This window comes from Eptatretus burgeri, chromosome 8 (genome assembly GCF_056783735.1).
Source record: "Eptatretus burgeri isolate ZD-2024b chromosome 8, Ebu_testis_v1, whole genome shotgun sequence".
In the NCBI taxonomy this organism is placed as follows: domain Eukaryota; kingdom Metazoa; phylum Chordata; class Myxini; order Myxiniformes; family Myxinidae; genus Eptatretus; species Eptatretus burgeri.
Window position 1 is genome coordinate 14,966,995 of NC_140968.1, and position 24,476 is coordinate 14,991,470.

A 24,476-nucleotide genomic window follows, 5' to 3' on the forward strand; every position below is an offset into this window, starting at 1 on the left:
TTAGATAAGACTGCCAAGGCGTTTATCTTGAGTGAATTTGTTATCCAAGTTCGATCTCAGATGCAGTTATGCAACGTTGGTTACGCTTGGCTGACTGACTTGGGTCTGTTGCGTAACCGCCGGCACGGTTCCCCCCTTTGCCTCGCTGAACTCACCAGCACGGGAAACCGACCTTGGGCACGAAGATCCTGCAGGAGTTGAGAGTTGCAAACGGAATCCATGGTCTCTTGAAGACACGCCGTCCTCTTGGAGTAATCCAGAGGCGACGTCCCTCGCAGTATTAAATGCACAGGAGGTGTCGGTGAGATGAGCCTGATCTCTTGTTTGAGAAAGTTTCTGTTGCTCACAAGCTATTTTGGTATCAATCTGAAGCTGGACGAATGCCATGCTCTGCCCTTCATTGTTAAGCTTCCAGATATTCAGCCGATGCTGGAATTTCTTGTGGTTGGGCTATCAGTTAAGTTTTGACGGTCCTCCTTAATGTTAAAGTATACGTCCCCTGTGTATCCTCAAGCAAATATGTTCTGTTACTTGGGGCTATCATCAAATCATTGTGCTGGCTTCAGCTGCCTCTTGCTTCATGGTTTACTGGTTTTAAAAAAAAAAAAAGTAAATTAGGCTTCGTCAGCCTTGTGGAGCTCATCAATGATGGGACACATTGTGACCTGCTCACTTTTGTCACAACTATTTTAGGCCAAACCCCTTTGGAACTTCTTTACGTCGAACGGGCCTACTCGTTCTCACCTCGGCATACTCGTGTGACATGTTTGTTCGACATCATCATGCAAAATGGACGCAGAAAGCACAAATGTAGTTGAGACAGTTCTCAAAAGAACGAATAGTTGGAAGGCAAAGCATGATCTGAGAAGCAATCCCACTAGTTGCAATGTGCATATCCTAATCTACTCTTTGTCTTCATCTTAAACAAAAATAAGACGAAGCTCAAGAAAGCACACGCAGTTCACCATCAACACGTTTCTTGTAAAACTACCTAAATACAGGATCACTGCTCTTTCATTCATTCATTCCTCTTTTATCCACCCCCCCCCCCCTTGTGGAACCAAATTCCACATCCTTTTCAATCTCATTCGTCCCTCCAGGTCTTCAAGACAGCTGTTCACCACCATTGACAGTAGGATCATTCCCAATCCAAAACCATGATCTTTTCTACCCTCGTTAACCCTCTCCGTCACCCCCACCTCACTCCATCGATAGGGACCATACTCTGTACAGAGCGCCGGTGCCGCTGGAGCAGTCTCCTGGGCTATTGGGCAAAATCCTGGACGGGTCACCACTCTCATGCAGGATACTCGAATGGCTCAATCATCCCAGCAAGCCGGTACTCATTTTGCCGACCTCAGAAGGATGACAGGCTGAGTCAACCCCACCTGGTATTACTTCAACAGCCAAGCGGGATTTGTACTCAGCAGTCAGCACCCTCGGATCCCAAACCCACCACCCGAACCATTAAACCAACATCAACCTGTACCCCCATCCCTCCTTCTTCCAAATTTCCAGTTTTCCCTCCTGAGAGTTTCCTTCTGTATCCATCTTGTCCACCCCATGCATCCTCTCCTGCCCCCCCCCACCCAATTCCTCCCCAATAATAATGACTATATTGCACAACAAACTGCAAGATATCAGCAAATCCCACAAAATTATGAAAGATGAACCTCAAACACGATGGCTTTCCGCAGAATATTCACATCAACACGAGAATCCAATCATTGCACAAACGTCAAAAGGCGAATTGAAATCCCAATTGTAATTAGGGTTAGCAACATGGAGAGGTTTTTTTGTTTTTTTCATCATGCCTTCATGTCGCAGAGTCTCTCAAGTAGTTAAACTTCAATTACTCACTTGTTCATCTTTCCAAACAGTAATGGGTTTGAGGCAGGGGATCATAAAGTGGCCACAAGATGTGCTTCAGGTGCAAAAGGCAAGGCCTTTGTTATACAAAACGCAAGTCCATGAATTTTGTGTCATGGCCTCTCCCTATTACCAAGCAAATGATGTGAGGAACGAAATGTAGTTGGAGTGTCGATACAAAAGGACAATCATGGAACGACGTTGGGTGAAATCATCTCCGGGCAACCTCGGCCTTCCATCTCCAACCACGTTCGTTGCTTATTGGTTCTCGTCTAACAGTAACAAGTGTTCGATGTCCTGATTCTGGACCGTACAGGCCTTTCCAAGTTCCCTTTCACTGAACATCGGTCTGAAAGCTTTGGCTTTCCAAAAAACCCTCCTACAAGACACGCTTCTTGTTTTACGGCCACAATTATTCCCACGTTCTTGTGGCGTTGGCCGGGGAAGTTTTTTTTAGGCCCAACTTTTGGCCAGGCCTGACGCTCGACTAACTCGTTCTGGCAGGAATTTTTGGAATTTAGTTCATGGTGTCGGCGATAGCTCGACGACTCTTCACGAAGCACACCTCGACATCTCTATAACGTCCACCAACGACTGCTGGCAGATGGGTGTCCTGTTTAACGTCCATCCGAGGGACGACACACAGATTGATGAATCGCCCTGCCTGTGAACCACCAGGATGACAGTTTGTAGCTGCGTCGGGATTCTAACCCAGGCTAGATAGCTTAGAGGCGAATGCGTGTAGCACAAGGTCGTGCTGCCACCCTCGTACAAGATGTACGAGAGGAAGAAATGTGCGGCTATTGAAGTGTAATTACAAATGAACATGCTGTCAAGAAGCTGTTGTTCCTTTCCTAGAGAAAGGAGGAAAAAAAATAAATCTCTTTTCATTATTTGTTCAAGGGTCGAGGACTCCAGGCTGATGTGGGAGCTCAATGACATAAAATAGCATCAGCCATCAGGTTCACAAGTAACGAGAAGGGAGAGAAACGAGGAGGAAAAAGGGGAAAAACACAAAAATGAGGAACAATATATTGTGTAACCAGACTTTGTGACGTCATAGTTGCAGTTTCCGCTCGAGTCTGCTTTGAGCTTGGAGGTCAAGCTCAGTGGTTTGAACCCCCCCCCCCCGGCCAAGTCATACTAAATACACCGATGTGCAGCATCCTTGTTTGACGGTCAGTGCTTTAAAAAGGGTGGAGCACAGACAACAACCATGGGTTGGCAACCGTAGCGCAGGCTCGATGGGCCCAATAGCCTCGAACTGTGTTGAATTTCCTTGTAAGGGAAGTCACACTATGATTATAATGGGAAAGAATGAGCGTGTGGGAAACAGATCGTGGATGTGCATGAGTGAGTGCGGAAGGTAGTGATGGGGAGCAATCAAAACAATATATAGATATGCCTTATCGAGAGAAGAAGAAGAAGTGGAAGAAGAATACAGACACACCAAAAGAAACACCAAAGAAACAACACTTTGAGAAGAGAGGGACGTTGCCATTGTGCATGACGACAATGTTGTTTTCCATCATGGAAATTTCAACAAATATACATGACACGGTGTCGAGCAGTCTGGGACGCATCGTCTTGGTTATACCATCATCGGTTTATTGCCATTTTGTTTTGCAGGTGTCTTATTTCTTTCACCTGTGCCATCTTTGTTTATCTGATGGGGGAAAAAAAAGTTTACTGAAATTCTTCTTCTTCTTTTCAGATGCAGCGCAAGAGTAGCATCATTGGCTGAGGATGTGGCTGTGCCACATATGCAGTGCCCTCTCGTACGTTAGAGCAGGAATTTGTAATTTGTTCAGGGTGAAGAAAGGAAACATTCAGAGGTTTTCACAACCACACACCGAGAGGTTGAAAAATAATAATAAATCATTGGTGAATTGGAAATAAAAAATATTTCGAGAGCCGTTAAAAAATAAATATTAATATGCAATCCAAACTAATTAAGACCTTCACTCAATATTTTGTTTGTTTGTTTATTTATTTATTTGTGCGGCGGTGTGCCTGGTGAGGCTTGTGTGCGTGTATCACCTGCAAGGGCTAGGACATTAGGAGACATCAATGAACATTTGCATGAATTACAATTAGGATATCTCAACATTATTGGAATCTCCTCCGATGAGGACAAAGCACAAGACCTGGTGCGACCCCTCCACCCTCCGACCCTCCCGAACAACTCAAGGGCACTCGTGCTTTCCCAGGAACCACTTCCTGGCTAATTGCCCAAAATCCAAGCTCTCCGCACATTTCAACTCTTTTGTTCCTCTTTTCTTGTGTTTTGGAACTGCCTTTCTGAGGCTGTTCACTCACACTATTCCCTCCAGCGATTTGAGCAGGCATCCCATGTGGTCCCCCATATTTAGCCGCAATCTTTTCTACCCCCATGAAGCCTATTTAAGCCGACCCTCTTTGTTGCCGTTTACTACGTTTCCTCCGCTCCTCTCTCTCTCGCCACGTTTCCTTGTTCAACTTTTGGGTGGTCGCTAGACTACCCTTAGTCTCAGGTTTTCCATCTGTCTGCATGTCTGTCTGTTTGTTTGTATGTAATGGACAGCTCTGGAGGCCAGAGGAGTCAACCGGTTTTAATGAAACTTGACTGGTAGGTTCATACCAGGATCTAGTTGTATGCTTTTGAGCACCGTTGCTATGGACGCCATCGTTTCCTAGCAACAGGATTTTGAAAAAAAATCCGAAAAAAGTATTTTTCGGAAAAAAATAAATAAATAAATAATAATCGGCTTCCGTGCTTTTATGCGCACTATTATCAACCTCTTTGTCACAAATTTTCAGTCCGATCCGTCAAAAACTGTATGACTAGTATGCAATAGTCTAGCGACCACCCATGTCGCCTACCGGCTTGTTCCCTTGCTTGTTGTGTCCACCTGTGGCCCCACTGCCCCACTGTAAGTGCGTTGTCGTTTCAAACCTGTCCCCTCATACTTCCATGAGCCTCGATTTTGAAAATGACAAAATCGACAGTACGGTATCAGGGATTTCAATGTGAGATCACCCAATCAGGTGTTGCACATGGGAACGCCAAACAGGCTCACCCCCAAAAAGGTTACAACTAGAAAGCATCTCAAAATGCTAAAGCCTGTCCAATGGAATCTCCTTTGTACTCGAACTAAAGTTGACAAAAAGGACAGTTTATTTTACTTCGGGTAAGCCTCTTCTTCCCATTCCTCCTCTTCTTCATGGGGCTTGCCCCACAAAACGCCACAATAAGCTATTTATACGCGTTAACACGGCTGTTGTTCAGAGGATACCCCCCCCCCCCTTGGGGAGAGGGGATATCATTAGTGTATTATTAATATTTCATTGTAATAATATTAAGATTATACTGTTATTAGTGTTGTTATTACTTTTGTTGTTCGAGGCGGCTTTGGAAAAATGCCACGATAAGCTATCTTTACACAGATATACACCTTAACACATATTTCGCACAGGTCGGAAAACCCTCTTGGGGAGGAGGACGAATGAAGTCGCTACAACCTCCATCGTTTGACCCGCAAGCCCCCTGTCAAGTTTGGTTGAGATTGGATAAGTAACAGCTGAATATATCATGGTCAAAAAATACTGACACATACAGACAGACGTATTTTAGTTTGCGTATTTTATTTTTTGCCAAATTGAATTGAGAATTTGCCAAATTGCGTATTTTAGTATGATTTGTGTCCTTCATAATCTCATAATAAAGGTTTGTTGAAGATTTGATGACAAAAGCTCAACTGGTAAAAGCATTATGGCCTGGAGAGGCACACTGAAGCTCAATGGGATATAAATAAAGAACCACGGAATCAACAAAAAACTGGCCGTCTCACGCTTGACGCATTAATAAGGACTATTTATAGTGTATATAGCAGGGCTAATAAGGGCTATTTATAGTGTATATAGCAGGGCTAATAAGTACTATTTATAGTGTATATAGCAGGGCTAATAAGGGCTATTTATAGTGTATATAGCAGGGCGAATAAGGGCCATTAATAGTTTATATAGCAGGGCTAATAAGGGCCATTTATAGTTTATATAGCAGGGTTAATAAGGGCTATTTATAGTGTATATAGCAGGGCTAATAAGGGCTATTTATAGTGTATATAGCAGGGCGAATAAGGGCTATTAATAGTTTATATAGCAGGGCTAATAAGGGCCATTTATAGTTTATATAGCAGGGTTAATAAGGGCTATTTATAGTGTATATAGCAGGGCTAATAAGGGCTATTTATGGTGTATATAGCAGGGCTAATAAGGGCTATTTATAGTGTATATAGCAGGGCTATTTATAGTGTATATAGCAGGGCTAATAATGGCTATTTATAGTGTACATAGCAGGGCTAATAAGGGCTATTTATAGTGTATATAGCAGGGCTAATAAGGGCTATTTATAGTGTACATAACAGGGCTAATAAGGGCTATTTATGCTGTATATAGCAGGGCTAATAAGGGCTATTTATCGTTTATATAGCAGGGCTAATAAGGGCTATTTATAGTGTATATAGCAGGGTGAATAAGGACTATTTATAGTGTATATTGCAGGGCTAATAAGGGCTATTTATAGTGTATATTGCAGGGCGAATAAGGACTATTTATAGTGTATATTGCAGGGCTATTAAGGGCTATTTATAGTGTATATTGCAGGGTGAATAAGGACTATTTATAGTGTATATTGCAGGGCTAATAAGGGCTATTTATAGTCACTATGACTTTGTCCTTTGACATTTTGACCCAATTTTATTATTATTATTTTCTCCATAGTCTCCATATTTCTCTGTAGTCTCCCGCTGCAGAGTGTACAGGATAATTATGGGAAGTAAATATTTGAAACATGTCAACCCTAAACCCATTTCCGTTTAGCGAATTCGAAATGTTTGTTACTGGCACACTAAATCCACATGTTTGTTCTTGATTTACTTTTAATTCTAGACATCAAACCTGGTGATCATTCGGCACCACTTCACTATGCGCTAGTCCTCAAACACAATGAACACTTTGTCAAAGCCACCCGAGTGGGTGCTCGGGACATGGGAATGCTTGAGAAAATCAAAATTCAGTAATAAATAATTACATGCATTAACCAAATCACCAGCGAGAAAAATAAACTGAGACAAACCAGAGTAGAGCGGAGAGCGAGGAGGGTCAACCTCCATCTTATGAAGACATTCGGCCCGATAGCTGGTCCACTTCTTATATGTTGCCTCCAGGACCTTGGCCTGGATGGACTGTAGAGCACACACATCACAAACAAAAATACGAGTGAGACAAAAGTGGTTGCACTACCCGATTGGACGATCAGAAGGTTGGTAGTGTGAATCGTAAACAGTCTTACGGAATGGTGGACAAAAAGGGAGTGAAAATGCTGAAAGTTCAAAATGCTTTCCTTGACATTTATTGCTTTACATATGCACGGAGGAATATGGATGGGCATAACAACAGAGCGGGTCAAATGTAGGTTGTGAGGTCAATCACCATGGTTCTGAAGAGAAGAATAAGTGTAAGGAAGAGCCCTGATGACATGTCCATTTGCTGCCATGCGGAACAAACAGTTCCGGGAGGTGAAAAGGTGAACCAGAAGTGTGAGTCTGAGCAGGGAACTCCCAATCATCGACTGGAGGGTTTGAGAAGAAGAAGTAGATACAATGATATCAAAATGGACAACTTCACCCGAGCAATGTCATCACAGCCATTTGAATCCATGGTGGCTAACATTGCATCATATATATGTATATACATCCAGAGAAACATCGCATTGCATTTCTCTTCATGGATAATATACAATAGTTCATATTCACATGAATAGTATTATTTGTAAGCAATAATATAAGGGGCTGGCAGGATAACCTCTAAACGGTCTAGCCTGGGTCTGAACGCCGACCCAGCGATAAACTGTCATCCCGGTGTTTCACAGGCAGGGTGATTTGTCAAAGGTGTATGCTGTCCCTCGGATGGACATTAAACTGGACGCCTCTTCTGCCGGCATCAGTTGGTGGACATTAAAGATCCCACGGTGTCCTTTGCGAAGAGTAGGCGAACTATCGCCGGTACCCTGAACAAAATCCAAATTCCTTCCGTGACCTCTGGGTCGGAGTGGTGACCCGACCATGATTGCAGCCTCGTAACTGTTTTGGCGCCAACGCTGTGGATGATGATGATGATGATGATGATGATGATGATGGTAGTGATGATCATGATGATGATGAAGATGATGATGAACAATACATACAAGCTGGCTATCAAGGACATAAATTTTTTGAAATAAAATAATACAGAAGCTGGATTACAAAGTACCGCGATGCTTGCGTGTATTGCTAAGTGTTAGAAACCGTAGAAGGAATGGATAAAAGGGAACCAATCGAAGTGATTGGGCAAAAAGTTCCAATCTTTGTGATTATGATCAACTTCAAATATCAAGCGGATGTACATTGTGGATGTTTACATTTAAATAACTTGATAGTTTGCAAACCAGACTTCAACTGAGCAAAATTGGATGACATGACCCATCAATGCACGCGGGCTACCGGAAGCTTTATTGCGATGACAATATTACACAAAATCGAACTTAAAGCTACAATTATTATTATTATTATTGATAATAATAATAATAATGTTATGATTATTAAAGACCGTCTAGATGGTAATATGAGAGAATGAGACACCTACCTGGCAGTCTCAGGTTACACAACACTCGGACATTTTCTGCTGACCTCTTCACTTTGTGATGACAACTGTTTTTAACCGATACCGTGCCAAAGGAGTATAAGAGGAAGGAGTCTAATCAAACACACAAATTTGATGCACAGTCTTCGAAAAGAAAGCTTCTGAGAGTGGAAAGTGCTCCAATTATTGGAATGGAAAGAGGGGCCAGGGGGCATGGGGGACCCCAGCTGGTCTGGAAGAAAAGAAAGGCACGGGACATAGACGAGGGACAGAAAAAGAGAGCGACGGAGAGGATCGAGGAAGAAGACTGGTGATATGAAGATGACTGATATAAGAGGAGGTCGTACCTCCTGCACAGGCTGGTTGCAATGAAAGGCGAGGGGCGTGTCCGAAGGCGCGGCCGGAGAGGAGCCTGGTGGCTTTCCCCCCATCAGGGCGAGAGAAGTAATGTCGAGTGAAAATCAATGCAGATCAGTGGAGTTGCTTATTGCTGTTCGTTGTAGCCATGGCACATAATATGTACGACTACGGAGTTTCTACATGCTTTGCCAGTCCACGTTGCCTTCGGCAGAGAAAAGAATCTAACAATTTCAGCACTGGGGGGGGGGGGGGGAAATCAAGCAACCACTAAGAGTATGGCGCCAATCATCAATGTGCAAAGTAGATAGAATGAAGTTTGGAAATAAACAAATTCTCCCACTCAATGTCGCAATGTATGATCTTCAATTGTCTCGAGGTGACCAGAGTCTTAACCTCGACCAAATGACGCGCACCTGTGCGTCGTCCAGGTGGTCAGTCGCGCACGCAGTGACAGCTTTTGCTTTTATAATAAAATGGTATCTTACGACGGGAGCCTGTGAACTGTAAATTCGGAAACGTCGTGAATGTGATTATTGTGTTGATACGCACCAGGTTTTCCGTGTTGATATGTTGTTATAATCTTGTTGTGGTTCGTACTCAGAATTTAGATTTATGACCTGCGCCACCGAAGGTGAAGGAGGTTACGTTTTCACCCCCTCTCTGTTTGTTAATTGCCGGAAACCTTCGGATTTCGCCAATTATGTTGGTCGGTTGTGTGTGTCATTCTGTCTGTCTGTCTGTCTGTCTGTCTGTCTGTCTGTGTGTTTGTTTACCCAGTAGCAGCCACACCGTTTCAACGATCATGACCAAACTGGGTACAGACGTCGTCTATGGTCCAACTTAGACACTTGTCGTTTTTTGGTGAATCTAGGTCAAAGGTCAAGGTCAAGGTCACCAAAAAAACCGAAATTCTTATTTTCGCAATAATGTCCGCTAAAATGGTCGTATCGACTTCAAACAAAATCCAAAATGTGTATCTTCCAATTCTGCATCCAACCATATGTCTCATTAGGGGGGGGGGGGTCACACCAACACCCTTCTTAGCGGTCGGGGGTCGGGTCAAAACTTTCAAATTGCGATAAAAATGCCATTTTAAGTCCGATTTCAAGTATTGGCTCGATATGTTCTCGTGAATAAGGCATTACGTGGCGGAGGTATGCGCTCTACCGAGTGCCCTTCCAGTTCATGTTGTTCAATGTGATGAGGTCAATGTTGATGTGGATGTAATATTTTAGAAGTTAAGGTTGTTTTAATTGATTGTTGCCATGCTGCAATGCGAAAAAGATATTTTTGTCAAATGTACGATATTGTGAACCGCCGCGGTAAATGATCCCATGAAATCCCGTAGCACGCAATAAAGTGTCATATTGCTAGCTGTCCATGGGAAACGGATCCCACGGGTTTTTCCAGGTGAAGGGCAACTTTTTGTCGTGTTTGTCCTTGGAGCTTATTTACTGTCATGGCAAATGCTGGTCGAATTGAGAACTGGTGACGACGTAAATGAAATGTTCTAGTCGTAATTTTTGGAAACAGCTTAAGATGATGTAACTGCATAACAAACCAGAACGGCACTCGGAAGAGCGCATTCCTCCGCCAGGCTGAACGGTTTATGTTTTTCAATCGCACTAATAGGCCGAATCTGGATTTGGACCTGAACCAAAATCGAATCGGCTTGTTCTTGTCAGCGACCCAACTCATCCACCAAGTTTTGTCATAATCCGTCCAAAACTTTTTGAAATATTGTGCTACGTATCATTTTTGGAACCATCTCTTAATTGGGAAGAGATCACTTTAAAAATCAAATAAATACTGGTATCCAGATTCAGATCCTCACCAAAATCGAATCGATTAGTCCTGGTAACACACCCAACCTGTCCACTAAGTTTTGTCCGGATCAATCCAAACTTTTTGAAATATCGTGCCACACCGTATATCGATTTTAGTCATATCTCTCAAAGGTGAAGAATCACTTTACAAAATTAAATAAATACAGGTATCCAGATCCGGATATTCACCAAAATCGAATCGATTAGTCCTGGTAACACACCCAACCTGTCCACTAAGTTTTGTCCGGATCAATCTGCAACTTTTTGAAATATCGTGCTATACCGTATATCGATTTTAGTCATGTCTCTCAAAGGTGAAGAATCACTTAAAAAAATTAAATAAACACAAGTATCCTGATCCAGATTCAGATCTTCACCAAAATCGAATCAATTCATCCGTGCCGCACACCCAACATGTCCACTAAGTTTTGTCCGGATCAATCCACAACTTTTTGAAATATCGTGCTACACCGTATATCAATTTTAGTCATATCTCTCAAAGGTGAAAAACCACTTTTAAAATTAAATAAATACAGGTATCCAGATCCGGATCTTCACCAAAATCGAATCGATTAGTCCTGGTAACACACCCAACGTATCCACTAAGTTTTGTCTGGATCAATCCACAACTTTTTGAAATATCGTGCGATTACGTATATCAATTTTAGTCGTATCTCTCAAAGGTGAAGAATCACTTTAAAAATTAAATAAATACAGGTATCCAGATCCGGATCTTCACCAAAATCGAATCGATTAGTCCTGGTAACACACCCAACCTGTCCACTAAGTTTTGTCCGGATAAATCCACAACTTTTTGAAATATCGTGCTATACCATATATCGATATTAGTCATATCTCTCAAAGGTGAAGAATCACATTAAAAATTAAATAAATGCAGGTATCCAGATCCGGATCTTCACCAAAATCGAATCAATTCATCCTTGCCACACACCCAACCTGTCCACAAAGTTTTGTCTGGATCAATCTACAACTTTTTGAGATATACCGTGCTCACAAACAGACGTACAAACATACAGCCATGAAAACACAAGCTCTCTGTCCACATTGGATAGCGGAGGTAATGACTCATCACAACAAATTTTACCAAAAAGACACTCAACAAATAAAAGAGTTACACAATGTGTGGATCAAAGTGATTAATCATTTGAACGGTTTATTCATCAGAATATTTGTCCAAGGACAGAGCTCAGACCAGGAGTAAGATGAGTCGATATTTTTTTTTATCGATAATGGGGTCTTTAATCACCATCAACTAATACCGGCAGACGGGATTCTCAGTTCAACGTCCATTTTGAGGGACAGCACACACATTGATGAATCACCCTGACTGTAAAACACCGGGATGACAGTTTATAGCTGGGTCTGGATTCGAACCCAGGCGAGACAGCTTAGAGGGGAGTGTGCGTACCTCCACAGTCTCCGCCATCCTGTAAGCCCGATACAACTACAAGAGATTATAAATTAAAATGATAAACTTCCTCTACCTGTGTTCGGAGAGTACTCACACCCCTCGACATCGTCACATTTTGTTGTGTTACAGGTCGAGTATAAAGTGGATTAAATTTATATTTTTTGTCACCGAGCGACACAAAATACCCAAAAATGACAAAGTGAAAACATGTTTTTGAGAAATTTTTACAGGTTCATTAAAAATAAAAAGCTGAGATGTCTTGCATCAAATAAGTATTCAACCCCCTGAGTCAATACTGTATAGAAGTGCCTTTAGCAGTGATTACAGCTTTAAGTCTTGTTGGGTATGTCTATCAGCTTTACACATCTGGATTTGGGGATTTTCTCCCATTCTTCCTTGCAGATTTGCTCAAACTCTGTCAAGTTAGATGGGGAGTGTCGGTGAACAACAATCTTCAAATCTTTCCGTACATTCTCAATTGGATTCAAGTCTGGGCTTTAGCTGGGCCACTCAAGGACTTTCACGTTCTTGTTCAGAAGCCATTCCAGTGTTGCTTCGGCTGTGTGCTTGGGGTCATTGTCCTGTTGGAACGTAAATCTTCACCGCAGTCGAAGCTCTTTTGCACTCTGAAGCAGGTTTTCCTCAACGATTTGCCGGTATTTGGCTCCATTCATTGTTCCCTCTATCCCTACAAGTCTGTGCCACTGAAAAGCGTCCCCATAGCATGATGCTGCCACCACCATGTTTCACGGTCAGGATGGTGTTAGATGATGAGCAGTGCTCGGTTTTTGCCAGACGTAGCATTTTGCATTCAGGTCAAAGATTTCAATTTTCATCTCATCAGACCACAGAATCTTTTGCCTCATGCTCTCAGAGCCTTTCATGTGCTATTATGCAAACTCCAGGCATGCCATCATGTGCCTTTTTCTCAGGTGTGGCTTCCGTATGGCTATTCTCCAATAAAACCTAGATTTGTGAAGGGCTACAGAGATTGTTGTTCTTCCGGCAGGTTCTCCCATCTCAGCCGAGGAACTCTGTAGTTCTATCAGAGTGGTCATTGGATTCTTGGTCACCTCCCTGATCAAAGTCCTTCTTGCTCGGTTGCTCAGTTTGGTTGGATGGCCAGCTCTGGGAAGAGTCTGGGTAGTTCCATAATCTCTCCATTTCCTAATGATGGAGCTCACTGTGCTCTTCCGAACTTTCATGGAAATGTTTCTTTCTAAATAATGTCCAATCAATTGAATTGTCCACAGGTGGACTCCAATCAAGTTGGCGAGACACATCTCAAGGTTAATCAAAGGAAATTGGATGCACCTAAACTCAATTTTTGAGTGTCATCACAAACGAGTTGAATACTTATTTATGAAAAACATTTCAGATTTTAATTTTTTAATTAATTTGAAAAAATTTCTTAAAACATATTTTAACTTTTATAATTATGGGAAGTTTTGTGAATTTTAAATTCAAGCTGGAACACAAGAAATTGTGACGAAAGTCGAGGGGTGTGAATACTCTCCGAAGACACTGTATTTCCGTTTGGAGACCGACCGGAGACTTTCTTGCCACACACCATCCTGTCTGTGGTCCACAAATCAGCAGAGGTTACCGGGAGGTTAATGAAAAGGAGGATAAACCTAAGGCTGTGCAGACTGCACAATGCACATCCTGCAGCTGACTACAGCCCAATCCAGGGTAGCTCTTCCAGAAGTGTATTTGGTGCAAGAACATTGTTACATCCCTGACATGGATGGACCAACTCACCCAGGGGAGTCATAGCGGGTAGCAGGCACATCCTGTTGGTCAGGATACATGTGCCAAGAGTCGATGTGGCATCATGGTTCCTGATACCACAACAGTAGAAGGGTTTCTAAGTTTGTTGAATCGACAGCAAAACATAAAAAGGGACATTATTAAAGGATTCGACTTTTTGTATGTAAAGTCAAGGCTTGTGGAGGAGCTAGAACATCCAATGGATGAGGATTCAACTAAATATAAGGCACAGAAGAAAGACAGGGAGGGGGGACAGAAGAAAGAGAGGGATGGGGTACAGGAGAAATAGGGATGGGGGACAGCAGAAAGAGAGGAAGGGGGGACAGCAGAAAGAGAGGGAGGGGGGACAGCAGAAAGAGAGGGAGGGGGACAGCAGAAAGAGAGGGAGGGGGGACAGCAGAAAGAGAGGGAGGGGGACAGCAGAAAGAGAGGGATGGGGTACAGGAGAAAAAGAGGGAGGGGGGACAGCAGAAAGAGAGGGATGGGTCCAGGAGAAAAAGAAGGATGGGGCACAGAAGAAAGAGAGGGATGGGGTACAGGAGAAATAGGGATGGGGGACAGCAGAAAAAGAGGGATGGGGGACAGAAGAAAGAGAGGGATGGGGAACAGCAGAAAGAGGGATGGGGGGACAGGAGAAAGAGAAGGATGGGGGACAGGAGAATTAGGGATGGGGGACAGCATAAAGAGAGGGATGAGGGACAGCATAAAGAGAGGGATGAGGGACAGCAGAAATAGGGATGGGGGACAGCATAAAGAGAGGGATGGGGGACAGCATAAAGAGAGGGATGAGGGACAACACCAACCAAGATTGAGGCACAAAATAGAGGGAGATGGAGGAATAATGAATGGGCAGTAGGGAGGACACATGGGGTGGACAAGATGGTTACAGAAGCAAACTGTTGGGAAGGAAAAGCTGGAGACTTGGAAAGAGGTGGATTTGGAGAGGGATAACAGGGGTAGAAAAGGTCATGGTTTTGAATTGGGGACGATCTGAGATGGTGGTGAACATCTGATTTGCAGACCTGGGGGGGGGGGGCTGTGAGATTGAAGAGAATGTGGAAGTTGGTTCCACAGATGGGAAAACATTTGAGCGTGCTGGGATCTTTCCAGTGCTGTGAGACACAAGAGGACAGCGGAAACATCACACGGTCAACTCACTCATACACCACACCTGGAGACATCAAAGAAAATTGAGGGCTTGTGTACATTTATTTATACAAGAGGTCAACACATGAGGAGGCCATTTGGCCCATCATGCCTGTGCTCTGAAAATACCAGCTTTATTCAATCTATCAGTTTATCAGATAAATTTCACTGCGAGGGGAGGGAGCAGTGGGTGGGAGAAGTGGAACAAACTCAGGAATATCAGCAAGGGGGTGGGGGGGGGGGTTGTAAGATGAGGGGATGGAGGAGGAGGGTTGAGTGGGTTGTGAGGTGTTAAATAAACAAATATGGACATCACATTTACCTTTTGACAACACTGTCTGACAGACATCACGATCACTACTCAAGTACACATCAATCACCAATCCATTACCAACCCCGACACTCGGTAGAGCGCGTACCTCCACCGGGCTTAACAGTTTACATTCCACTGACAAGTGGGATGTGGATCCGAATCTTCACCAAAATCAAATCAATTCATCCTTGTCACACACCCAACCTGTCCACCAAGTTTGGTCAAAAACTTTGACATATCCTGCTCAAAGACAAACAGACAAACAGGGCTGAAAACACAACTTCTGTCCACCTTCGGTGGTGCAGGTAACTACGAGTCCTGCCAATGTCCATGTACCCCTGTATCCCAAATACCTCCAAGTTATCCAATTACAGTTTAAATTTATCCACTCATTTTTGTTGCCACTACCTTTCCAGGGGGGACCATTCCATAATTTACCTACTAATAATAGAAAATATTCCATAACTGATCATTTCCTCATATCCCTATAAAACCGGAATAAACCTTATTCCTCACCGGTGGTAACATCCCAACAAGATCCAACAGGTATTGTTGCAATTCGAGAACAAGCTATTCCCACAAAAAGAGAACACAACAGGCAAGGGAAAGAATGAATAGGAAAAGAGAGTGCGAGGAGAGGAGGAAACAATAACCTGCAAGTAAGAAGGTTTGAATATGTAGGGTTAATGGGGGGGGGGGTAGAAAAGATTACAGGTAGGGATGGGGGATGACCTGAGTTAAAGAAGAATCTCAAAAAAAAATAATTAAAAATCGAGGCTTATGGAGGAGCAAAAGGACGGAGGATGAGAGGATATCAACAGACAATGGCAGAAAGGAATAGGCGAACAGTTCACAGTCTCACAAACATGAGCTGTAAGAAAAGGAGGATACCTCGCAGGAGGTCGGTGAGAATTTTTTTTTTTTAAATGATCATCAATAGGTATTGGAAACTTCATGATGCAAGGGCAGAAATTTTCTGGTGTGTGACAGAAAGGTGCAACCTTCAAGCACTGTAGGGAGGAACAGGAACGGACAGAAACAGGGAGGTGGTTCCACAAGTGGACGAGAGGTACAACACAGGTGAGAAATACAGGTGAGCACAAACTCTGGACTTTGAAAGGATGACGAGGAAGGGATTTCTGGAAGAACACATTCTGGTGGATTAAGGGAGACCCGGATGACAGAAAGGAGGAGCGACACGAGGGATGCGTTACATATTGTTGCGAATTCTCGCCCGTCCGGAATGCGATCGGCCGCTTGACTCGAATGGCGACCGCGTCACCCACCGGAACGGACAATTCAGTCGTGACCCTCTTGGAACTACCGCCAGGAGCCAGTCACGGGTGGGGGTTTAACCTCATCACAACCCAGTCCGCATTCTACCCACGCGAAATAGGGTGACTCGTCGAATGTCGATATACCTAAGTACCTGCGTGAGTAGCGTACCGAGGAGTTGTACTACGCCGCAGGTTGACTTCTCAGACACGAACTGCTTAAGCGGCTCGTTCCGTGCTGCAGGGATAACCGAGCGGAGTTATTGTCGACCTCGACGGTTCAGATTATTTACTGGGTGTTTTAAACCCAAAATCAATCCCTTACGTGATGAAAGATGGAACTTTCAACGGAGGAAAGGATGAAGCGAAACGGGGGAACAATTGGACAAGCACATTTAATGCGCGACACACGGAAGCACGTATTTACAGCAAAATAAAGCAGGGAAAGAGTTAAAACCGAATAAGCAATTATTCACAGCACAGTCACTTACACTATTCTACTTTACAGGACACGGCGCCACACCATTCATACAAAACCCCAAAAGAAATGATTGAAAGAGCGTGACCGTAGGGAGCTCCCTGAGTTGGTGTCCACCGTGATCCGGCTCCGCCAGTACTGCTGATCCCCTCAAGGCGCCCTCGGTCCGGAGCGACCCAACCAGCACGGTCCGGCGAGCGAGGTCGAGTCTGCGAGCCGCCGCGTCCGCTCGCGCTTCTCCTCAGGAACTCCACTCAGCTCTCCGCGTTCGTGTTCAGCCTTTGCCGTTAGGCCTTTGCTGCCGAGCTCTCCTCACTCGCTTGCTTTCGCGTTCGGCCTTTTCCGGCCGAGCTCTCCTCACTCGCTCGCTTTCGCGTTCGGCCTAAAACTCAACTTCACTGTCCTTCGCGTTTTCGTTCCGCCCCTTTTTCTTCAGAAAGCCCCGCCCCTTGCGCTCGCATTCTTCCCCCTTTTTAACAAAGCCCCACCCCCTCTCAACTCCCGCCCCTCCTTCCAGAACATGCTGGAAACTTCCGGAAGGAGGGGTCTTCTGCCCAATCGGCGATGCTCGCACCGCCGTGGCATTCTTCCTCTTCCCTCGTAGGGTGAAATCCACCGCGGCGGCGCCATTCGTTCGGGGGAGGGGGGGAACGGGGGCCGCCTGCTTTCCCTCGTCGAAGGCCAGGCCTCTGGCAACCGTGTGCCAAGTCAGAACGCGGTGGTTGTTGAGGTGGCGTGGTTTGGTGTGGTTGGCGCTGTGGTGGGGATGGCGTGGTTGTTGAGATGCTGTTTGTTTGAAATAAAAGATAGATCAGAAAAATGGCTAACTCAAAGCGTCGCAGCCCGGATGGATCCCATAAATTCTCTCTATACAACGGGTTTGGGCTAACTACACATGTACCTATCGAGATATCTCACCTGAGGGCCCTTTATGGTGTAATGCGAATTTCCACAACCGTAAAAATATCAACCGCTTTGCAAGCCGCTCCTCTGTCCGCTCAGCGAGTGGAGCAAGTGATGAAGAAAGGTACTTCATTATGTTAGCAAAGAGGGCACCAAAGTCGGATTCAAAATTATACTGCAACTAACTAGAGAGTTCATAGAACACGATACCCCAAGTAGTAGTTCATTAATTTTCATAAAATAATGATTTCAACGATGGTTAGAAAAACAAGCTCAAATGAGCTAAGATCCTCGTCCTCTTAATGATGACGTCATAAAAACGAATATGACGTCATTGTGATGTATCAGGTTTGCGATAAGTTGTCTGTGCTAATGCCCGGCTTGATTCCCGCAAACAAAATTCAAACAGATTGCCTAGTTTCGGAGATAATGGTATAGGCGATTTCCATTGGCGGCGATATTATGACGTCAACTTTTTTTCGATGAAGAATTTCCAAAATCGGAGATGGTTACTGCCTGCACGTGGGCTTTCTGCATATACATGGCAAGTTTCATGAAGATCCGATGAAAACTCTGCGTTGTGAAACAAAAAATGTCAAAAAATAGGAATGACGTCATAAAAATTGATATGACGTCACAGTGATGTATCATATGTGTGGTAATTCATCTCTGCTAATGCCCTGTTCGATTTCCGCAAACAGAATTCAAAAAGATTGCCGAGTTTCGGAGATAATTTTTTAGGCGATTTCCATTAGTGGAGATATTTTGACGTCATAACTTTTTTTCTAGGAGGAATTTTCAAAATCGGAGATGGTTACAGTCTGCGCAGGGAATTTTTACATATATACGCCAAGTTTCAGGAAATTTCGATGAAAACTGTAGGCTGTGAAACAAAAAAGTCCACAAGAACAACAACGTGAGTCAGACTTAGAGATCCTCCACGAGGACCTAAAAAAGTCCACAAGAACAACAACGTGAGTCAGACTTAGAGATCCTCCACGAGGACCTAAAAAAGTCCACAAGAACAACAACGTGAGTAAGACTTAGAGATCCTCCACGAGGACCTAAAAAGTCCACAAGAACAACAACGTGAGTCAGACTTAGAGATCCTCCACGAGGACCTAAAAAAGTCCACAAGAACAACAACGTGAGTAAGACTTAGAGATCCTCCACGAGGACCTAAAAATCCGAAAGTTTAATGTTGCTCAAGTAGTCCTGAAGCAGTCCGAACACCCCCCCCCCCGATTGGACCTTTATTTAAATCGAAGTACTGAAAAACTGGAGGTTCGTGTTCGTATTATGACAGGCAATTTGCATTCTACAGTCTTCAAGTACGTAATTCAATTTAATTTTAAAAAAGATTGTAAAAGACGCATAAATAATATTAATTCTGGTTTTACCACCATTTTCCACAGTATAAATAAACATCACCCTATCGACCACATTACATTAGTTATTCGTACCTATTGTATGTGTCCATTGTGACGTCATTAAAAAAAACAGTAAGATTCCTGTTTGGAATTTAGCTTTCATTTAGCTCATCTGGAACGTAGTTCTGGGGAGCTTACGGGGACAATTACCCGACAATCACGAATTCGACATTCGAGGAATTTTCCAGGAATGTGTCCCCTGAGAATAGCGGGGTCCGACAGTATATCGTTTTTGGCCCTAGATCTCTCAATGGTGAAGAATCACTTGAAGAATTCTAGTATCTGGATCCAGAACTTCAACAAAATCTAAACAATTTGCCCATGTTGCACACCCAACCTGTCCACCAAGTTTTCTCCGAATCGGTCCACAACTTTTTGGGATATCCTTCTCACAGACAGACAAACAAACGGGGGGTGAAAACATAACTTTCATCCGCCTTCAGTGGTGGAGGTAATGAAATGTTCAGAGGCATAACCCTCTTATGTATGTTGTACTCATAATTTTATTGAAACGTGCATTTCATACTTTTCATCGTAATTCTTCAAGATCTTGAAACATGTAAAAGCCCTCCCCAAAATGCATAATGGAAGGTCAACCAGGACCAACAACAAGGAAATCCAACACAGGTGGAGGCTATTCAGCCCGTCATGCCTGCACGAACACCACACCAACCCAAGATCCAAGAAAGAAAATGTGAAAAAAAGTTTTAATTAATGAAAGAAACAAGAAAAATGCTGTATTTATTTGTTGTTGTTTTTATTTGTTTGTTTTTGGTTTGTTTTTATGGGGTTTTTTTGTGGGTCCAGAGATAAGCTTGACATGGATCTCCTCCTTCTGATTCCCCATTTATTTATCTTTCTTCCCCTCTTCCTCATACTCTGTAGTAGTGGGGCAACTTAGCATAACAATTGTGCATTTTGTGAGGAAAGCACCAAATTTGGCACACTAGTAGCCTATCATATTATGAACAGATTTGGATATTGGGCCATCTCAAAATTTTTGATGGCAGTGGAAAATGGCTGCCACAGCCATCAGCGGCTGAATTTGAGATGGCCCAATATCCAAATCTGTTCATAATATGATAGGCTACGAGTGTGCCAAATTTGGTGCTTTCCTCACAAAATGCACAATTGTTATGCTATATTTAGCTAAGTTGCCTCACTATAGCCACTGCTAATGCAAGGAATTTGTTTGGAGAAGTTGTCACAGGAGGATCGAGTAAAACTGAAAACGACGGCCCGGCCAACATTTGCTCGAGTACCACAATGGCATTGTTTCCATGGAGACCGCCATATTTATCGAGTGCTGCCGAGCGCCCCGTTCACAGCCTTTCGGACAGTAGTAGTACACGCATATTTTTGGGCAGATTGATACAGAAAACATTGGTGTAACATTTGTGAGGTCACTATGTACACATGAAAAAAACGCAAATGTGGAACATTTCGAAATCTGTTCATGATTCAGAAGCAAAGGTTTCAACAGGAAATTGTGTATAATCATATAATTGGAGGGGGGGGGGGGAGGGGAAACCCAGGTAAACTAGCGAAACAAAGAGCAGCAGGAGTTGACAATCTCCGCAGATTACATCAATTTCCTGAAAGCCATTGCCATCACGAGTCTTTTCAACAACCTCTTCGGCTTCACTCGCTGCCCAGGAGTTTCACGTCCTTCACTTCTGCATGTCCCAGCAATTGGAGAATTTAATTTCTGTGGGTCGCACATTCTCTTTGTTTCTACTGAAAATAAGAATGATTGGAAGCGTATCATTCCGCAAATCGTATAAAGAGCGCAATTGTTCATATCACCTGTTTATAAACAACCTGTATATGAATTATTATTATTATTATTATTATTATTATTATTATTGTAGCACAGATAAGAAGTTAAAGAGCCAAATCACAAAAATGTGTCAATTAAGATAATGTTAATAATGTAGAATCCTGATCTATATTTGTAGCACAATGTACTTGTAGACATGGTTGGATGATGAAAGTTAGAGTACGGTGTAAAGATCTATCCTTGCTGTTATGATATGTCTTGCCAATTCCATATTTTGCAGATTTTTCCATACCGTGGACTCAAAGTAGGAAACGCCTCTAAGTTCAGCGAAAATGGAGACGTCGCAGCTCCGAGCTGTGATAACGTACCTGCACAAGAAGGGCGTGCCTCGCAAGCAAATACCTGTATGGATATGGAAGTGACATTAGGGGAGGATGCTTCATAATCCATGTTAAACAACTGCGTAGCTGAGTTCAAGCGTGGCAGAACAAGCACTGAAGATGAACACACATCAGGTTGTCCTGTTTTTCATTTTTTGAATGCATAAGTCGAGGAACATGGAAGAGCTATAATTAGTGTATTGAACGGATCAGGATGCAACAGGATCAAATGAATAGTTGAGTGGGGAGGGGAGAGGGGGGCACCTACAGCAGTTGAAGGCCAAGATCGAGACAGACTTGGACAAAGAATGAGTGTGGGGAGGAATGTGGGACAAACAGGTAGGATAAAAGAGGATTGAATGAGGGGAGGTGAGCAATGATCGTGGATTTAGGTCGTTTCACCAGAAGAGGGTTGGTTGACGGTGGACCATGGGAACCCTGCAGAAACCTGGAGGGGAGGGTGAGGGCACAAAGCATGTAAAGAGCAGAGGATGCAAGACCAGAAAGGAAGTGGAAAAAAAAGAGAGAGACCACTGACCCGTGTGCGATAGTATAGTGATAGGCCCATAGACTCAACTTCCAAGCGGTAGATTCCAATGATCTTGAAGGCCTTTGTTTCCATGGCATCAAGCTGAGCAAGACTGAAGCAGGGGAGCCAGCCCAGAGGGGAGAGCAGTACTCCATCAAGCTGCGGATGAAGACCTTGTAGGTGGAGAGTTCAGGTGTACCAAGGAAGGACTTTGTATGATGGAGGATGCCCAATCGGAGGCTGGCTTTGGCGGCCACCTTTGAAATGTGATTCCCTCAAAAAAGATCATGGCTCATATTGAGACCCAGGAGTTTGAATGACTGAACTTCCCCAAGACGATTGTTAAGAAGGTACAGGGGGGTTGCCAGACAGTCCTTTCGGAGAGAGATCGTGAGAGCTGTAGATTTGTCAGGATTGAAAGATATTCCAAGTGTTTGACCATCTTGTGATTTTTTTTTTCAAAGTCTGAAGAGAGGGAAGACGCTGCAGCCCTCCTGTCTGAATGATGAGGGATGTCACGGCAGAGGGGGGAGTCATCAGGAAATAGATAAATAGGATTTTCCAGAGGGTCAGGGAGATCATTGATGCAGATCAGGAACAGGACTGGGCCCAGAACACTGCCTTGGGACACTGCAGCCTTGATCGGGAGAGGTGATGAAAGGATTCCAATGAATGCCACACGTTGACTGCAAGATTAAAGGAAGTCAGTAAGCCATGGGTGGAGTTGGCCTTGGATGCCATCGGCAGAGAGTTTGGAGAGTAAGGGACGATGCCAGACTGTATTGAAAGAGAGAGATATGTCTGGACATCAATGGGTGTCAGTTTTGGCCCTGTTCTCATGTTTGACATTGAGGACCTCCATTAATTGTTGGGTGAGTAGAAGTAGCAAGTCCAAGGTGGAGATGAGGTTGGTGAAACCAAATTGGTGATCTTAGATGAGGTTGTTGGAGAAAAGGAAGCTTTTCATATCAACTGTGATGATGGATTCGATGATCTTGCTGATGATTGGAAGTAAGCTGATGGGTCTGCAGTTAAGGGGATCAGTTTTTGCACCTTTTTTATGTAATGCAGTGATGCTGGAGAATTTCCAAGCAGATGCAAGATGACCAAGGGCAAACGATTGGGTGGAAACGGCGGAGAGAGGATGTGAAAGAGCAACAGAGCAGGATTTTAAGACACGTGTGCTGATACCGTCCGGTCCAGTTGCAGTCAAGGGTTGAAAGAACCTTCTCCGCCTTTTCAGGTTCACAAAAGACACCGAGTGCAGCAGTTGGGTAGGACAGGGAAGGATGGGTACCAAAAGAGAGGGGTTGGGGACACAAGATATGGAAGCAAACACAGAATTGAGGCATTCAGCCTTTTCATGAGCAGTCGGCTGTGGTGACATTTGAAGAGAGGGAAGGGATGGGAGGGAAGCATACACCAAAAACAGACTTTAGGTACCACCATGTTTTAGAGGAGGGAGACAAGTTTGAAAGTTCATTCTTGAGGTTGGACAGATGCTGTTTTTCTGGCTCTCCTGAGAGTGGACACACACTTGTTGCGGACTTTTTGGAATGCACTGAGATTGCCTGCAGTCGGATTAGCCTTCCAGGAAAAGAAGGCAAGTTGTTTCAGAGCAAATGCCTCACCACAGGATTCAGTGTACCATGAACAGGAAGAAAGTTTGGATAATTGCATATAAGATGGGATGTGTGTATGTGTATGTGTATGTGTATGTGTATGTGTATGTGTATGTGTATGTGTATGTGTATGTGTATGTGTATGTGTATGTGTATGTGTATGTGTATGTGTATGTGTATGTGTATGTGTATGTGTATGTGTATGTGTATGTGTGTGTGTGTGTGTGTGTGTGTGTGTGTGTGTGTGTGTGTGTGTGTGTGTGTGTGTGTGTGTGTGTGTGTGTGTGTGTGTGTGTGTGTGTGTGTGTGTGTGTGTGTGTGTGTGTGTGTGTGTGTGTGTGTGTGTGTGTGTGTGTGTGTGTGTGTGTGTGTGTGTGTGTGTGTGTGTGTGTGTGTGTGTGTGTGTGTGTGTGTGTGTGTGTGTGTGTGTGTGTGTGTGTGTGTGTGTGTGTGTGTGTGAGAGAGAGAGAGAGAGAGAGAGAGAGAGAGAGAGAGAGAGAGAGAGAGAGAGAGAGAGAGAGAGAGAGAGAGAGAGAGAGAGAGAGAGAGAGAGAGAGAGAGAGAGAGAGAGAGAGAGAGAGAGAGAGAGAGAGAGAGAGAGAGAGAGAGAGAGAGAGAGAGAGAGAGAGAGAGAGAGAGAGAGAGAGAGAGAGAGAGAGAGAGAGAGAGAGAGAGAGAGAGAGAGAGAGAGAGAAAGAGAGATA

At 43.8% G+C, this 24,476-nt stretch overlaps 1 protein-coding gene across 5 annotated transcripts in view; it reads right to left on the reverse strand.

Annotated features, from left to right (window-relative positions):
* Positions 1 to 8,892, reverse strand: part of LOC147021167 (glucagon receptor-like) — a 79,825-nt gene extending 70,933 nt beyond the window's left edge. For 3 of the 5 annotated variants that reach the window (XR_015060725.1, XR_015060724.1, XM_085891011.1), the window contains exon 1: positions 156 to 422. Coding sequence is in view for 3 of the 5 variants with exons in the window: in XM_085891011.1 (XP_085747137.1) it covers positions 156 to 387 (232 nt within the window). In the remaining 2 variants the exon portion in view is untranslated. Of the gene's footprint in view, positions 1 to 155; positions 423 to 6,985; positions 7,095 to 7,341; positions 7,481 to 8,532 lie in introns of those variants that run through there. The other 2 variants (XM_085891012.1, XM_085891013.1) reach the window with 2 other exon arrangements.
* Positions 8,893 to 24,476: the final 15,584 nt, after the last annotated feature.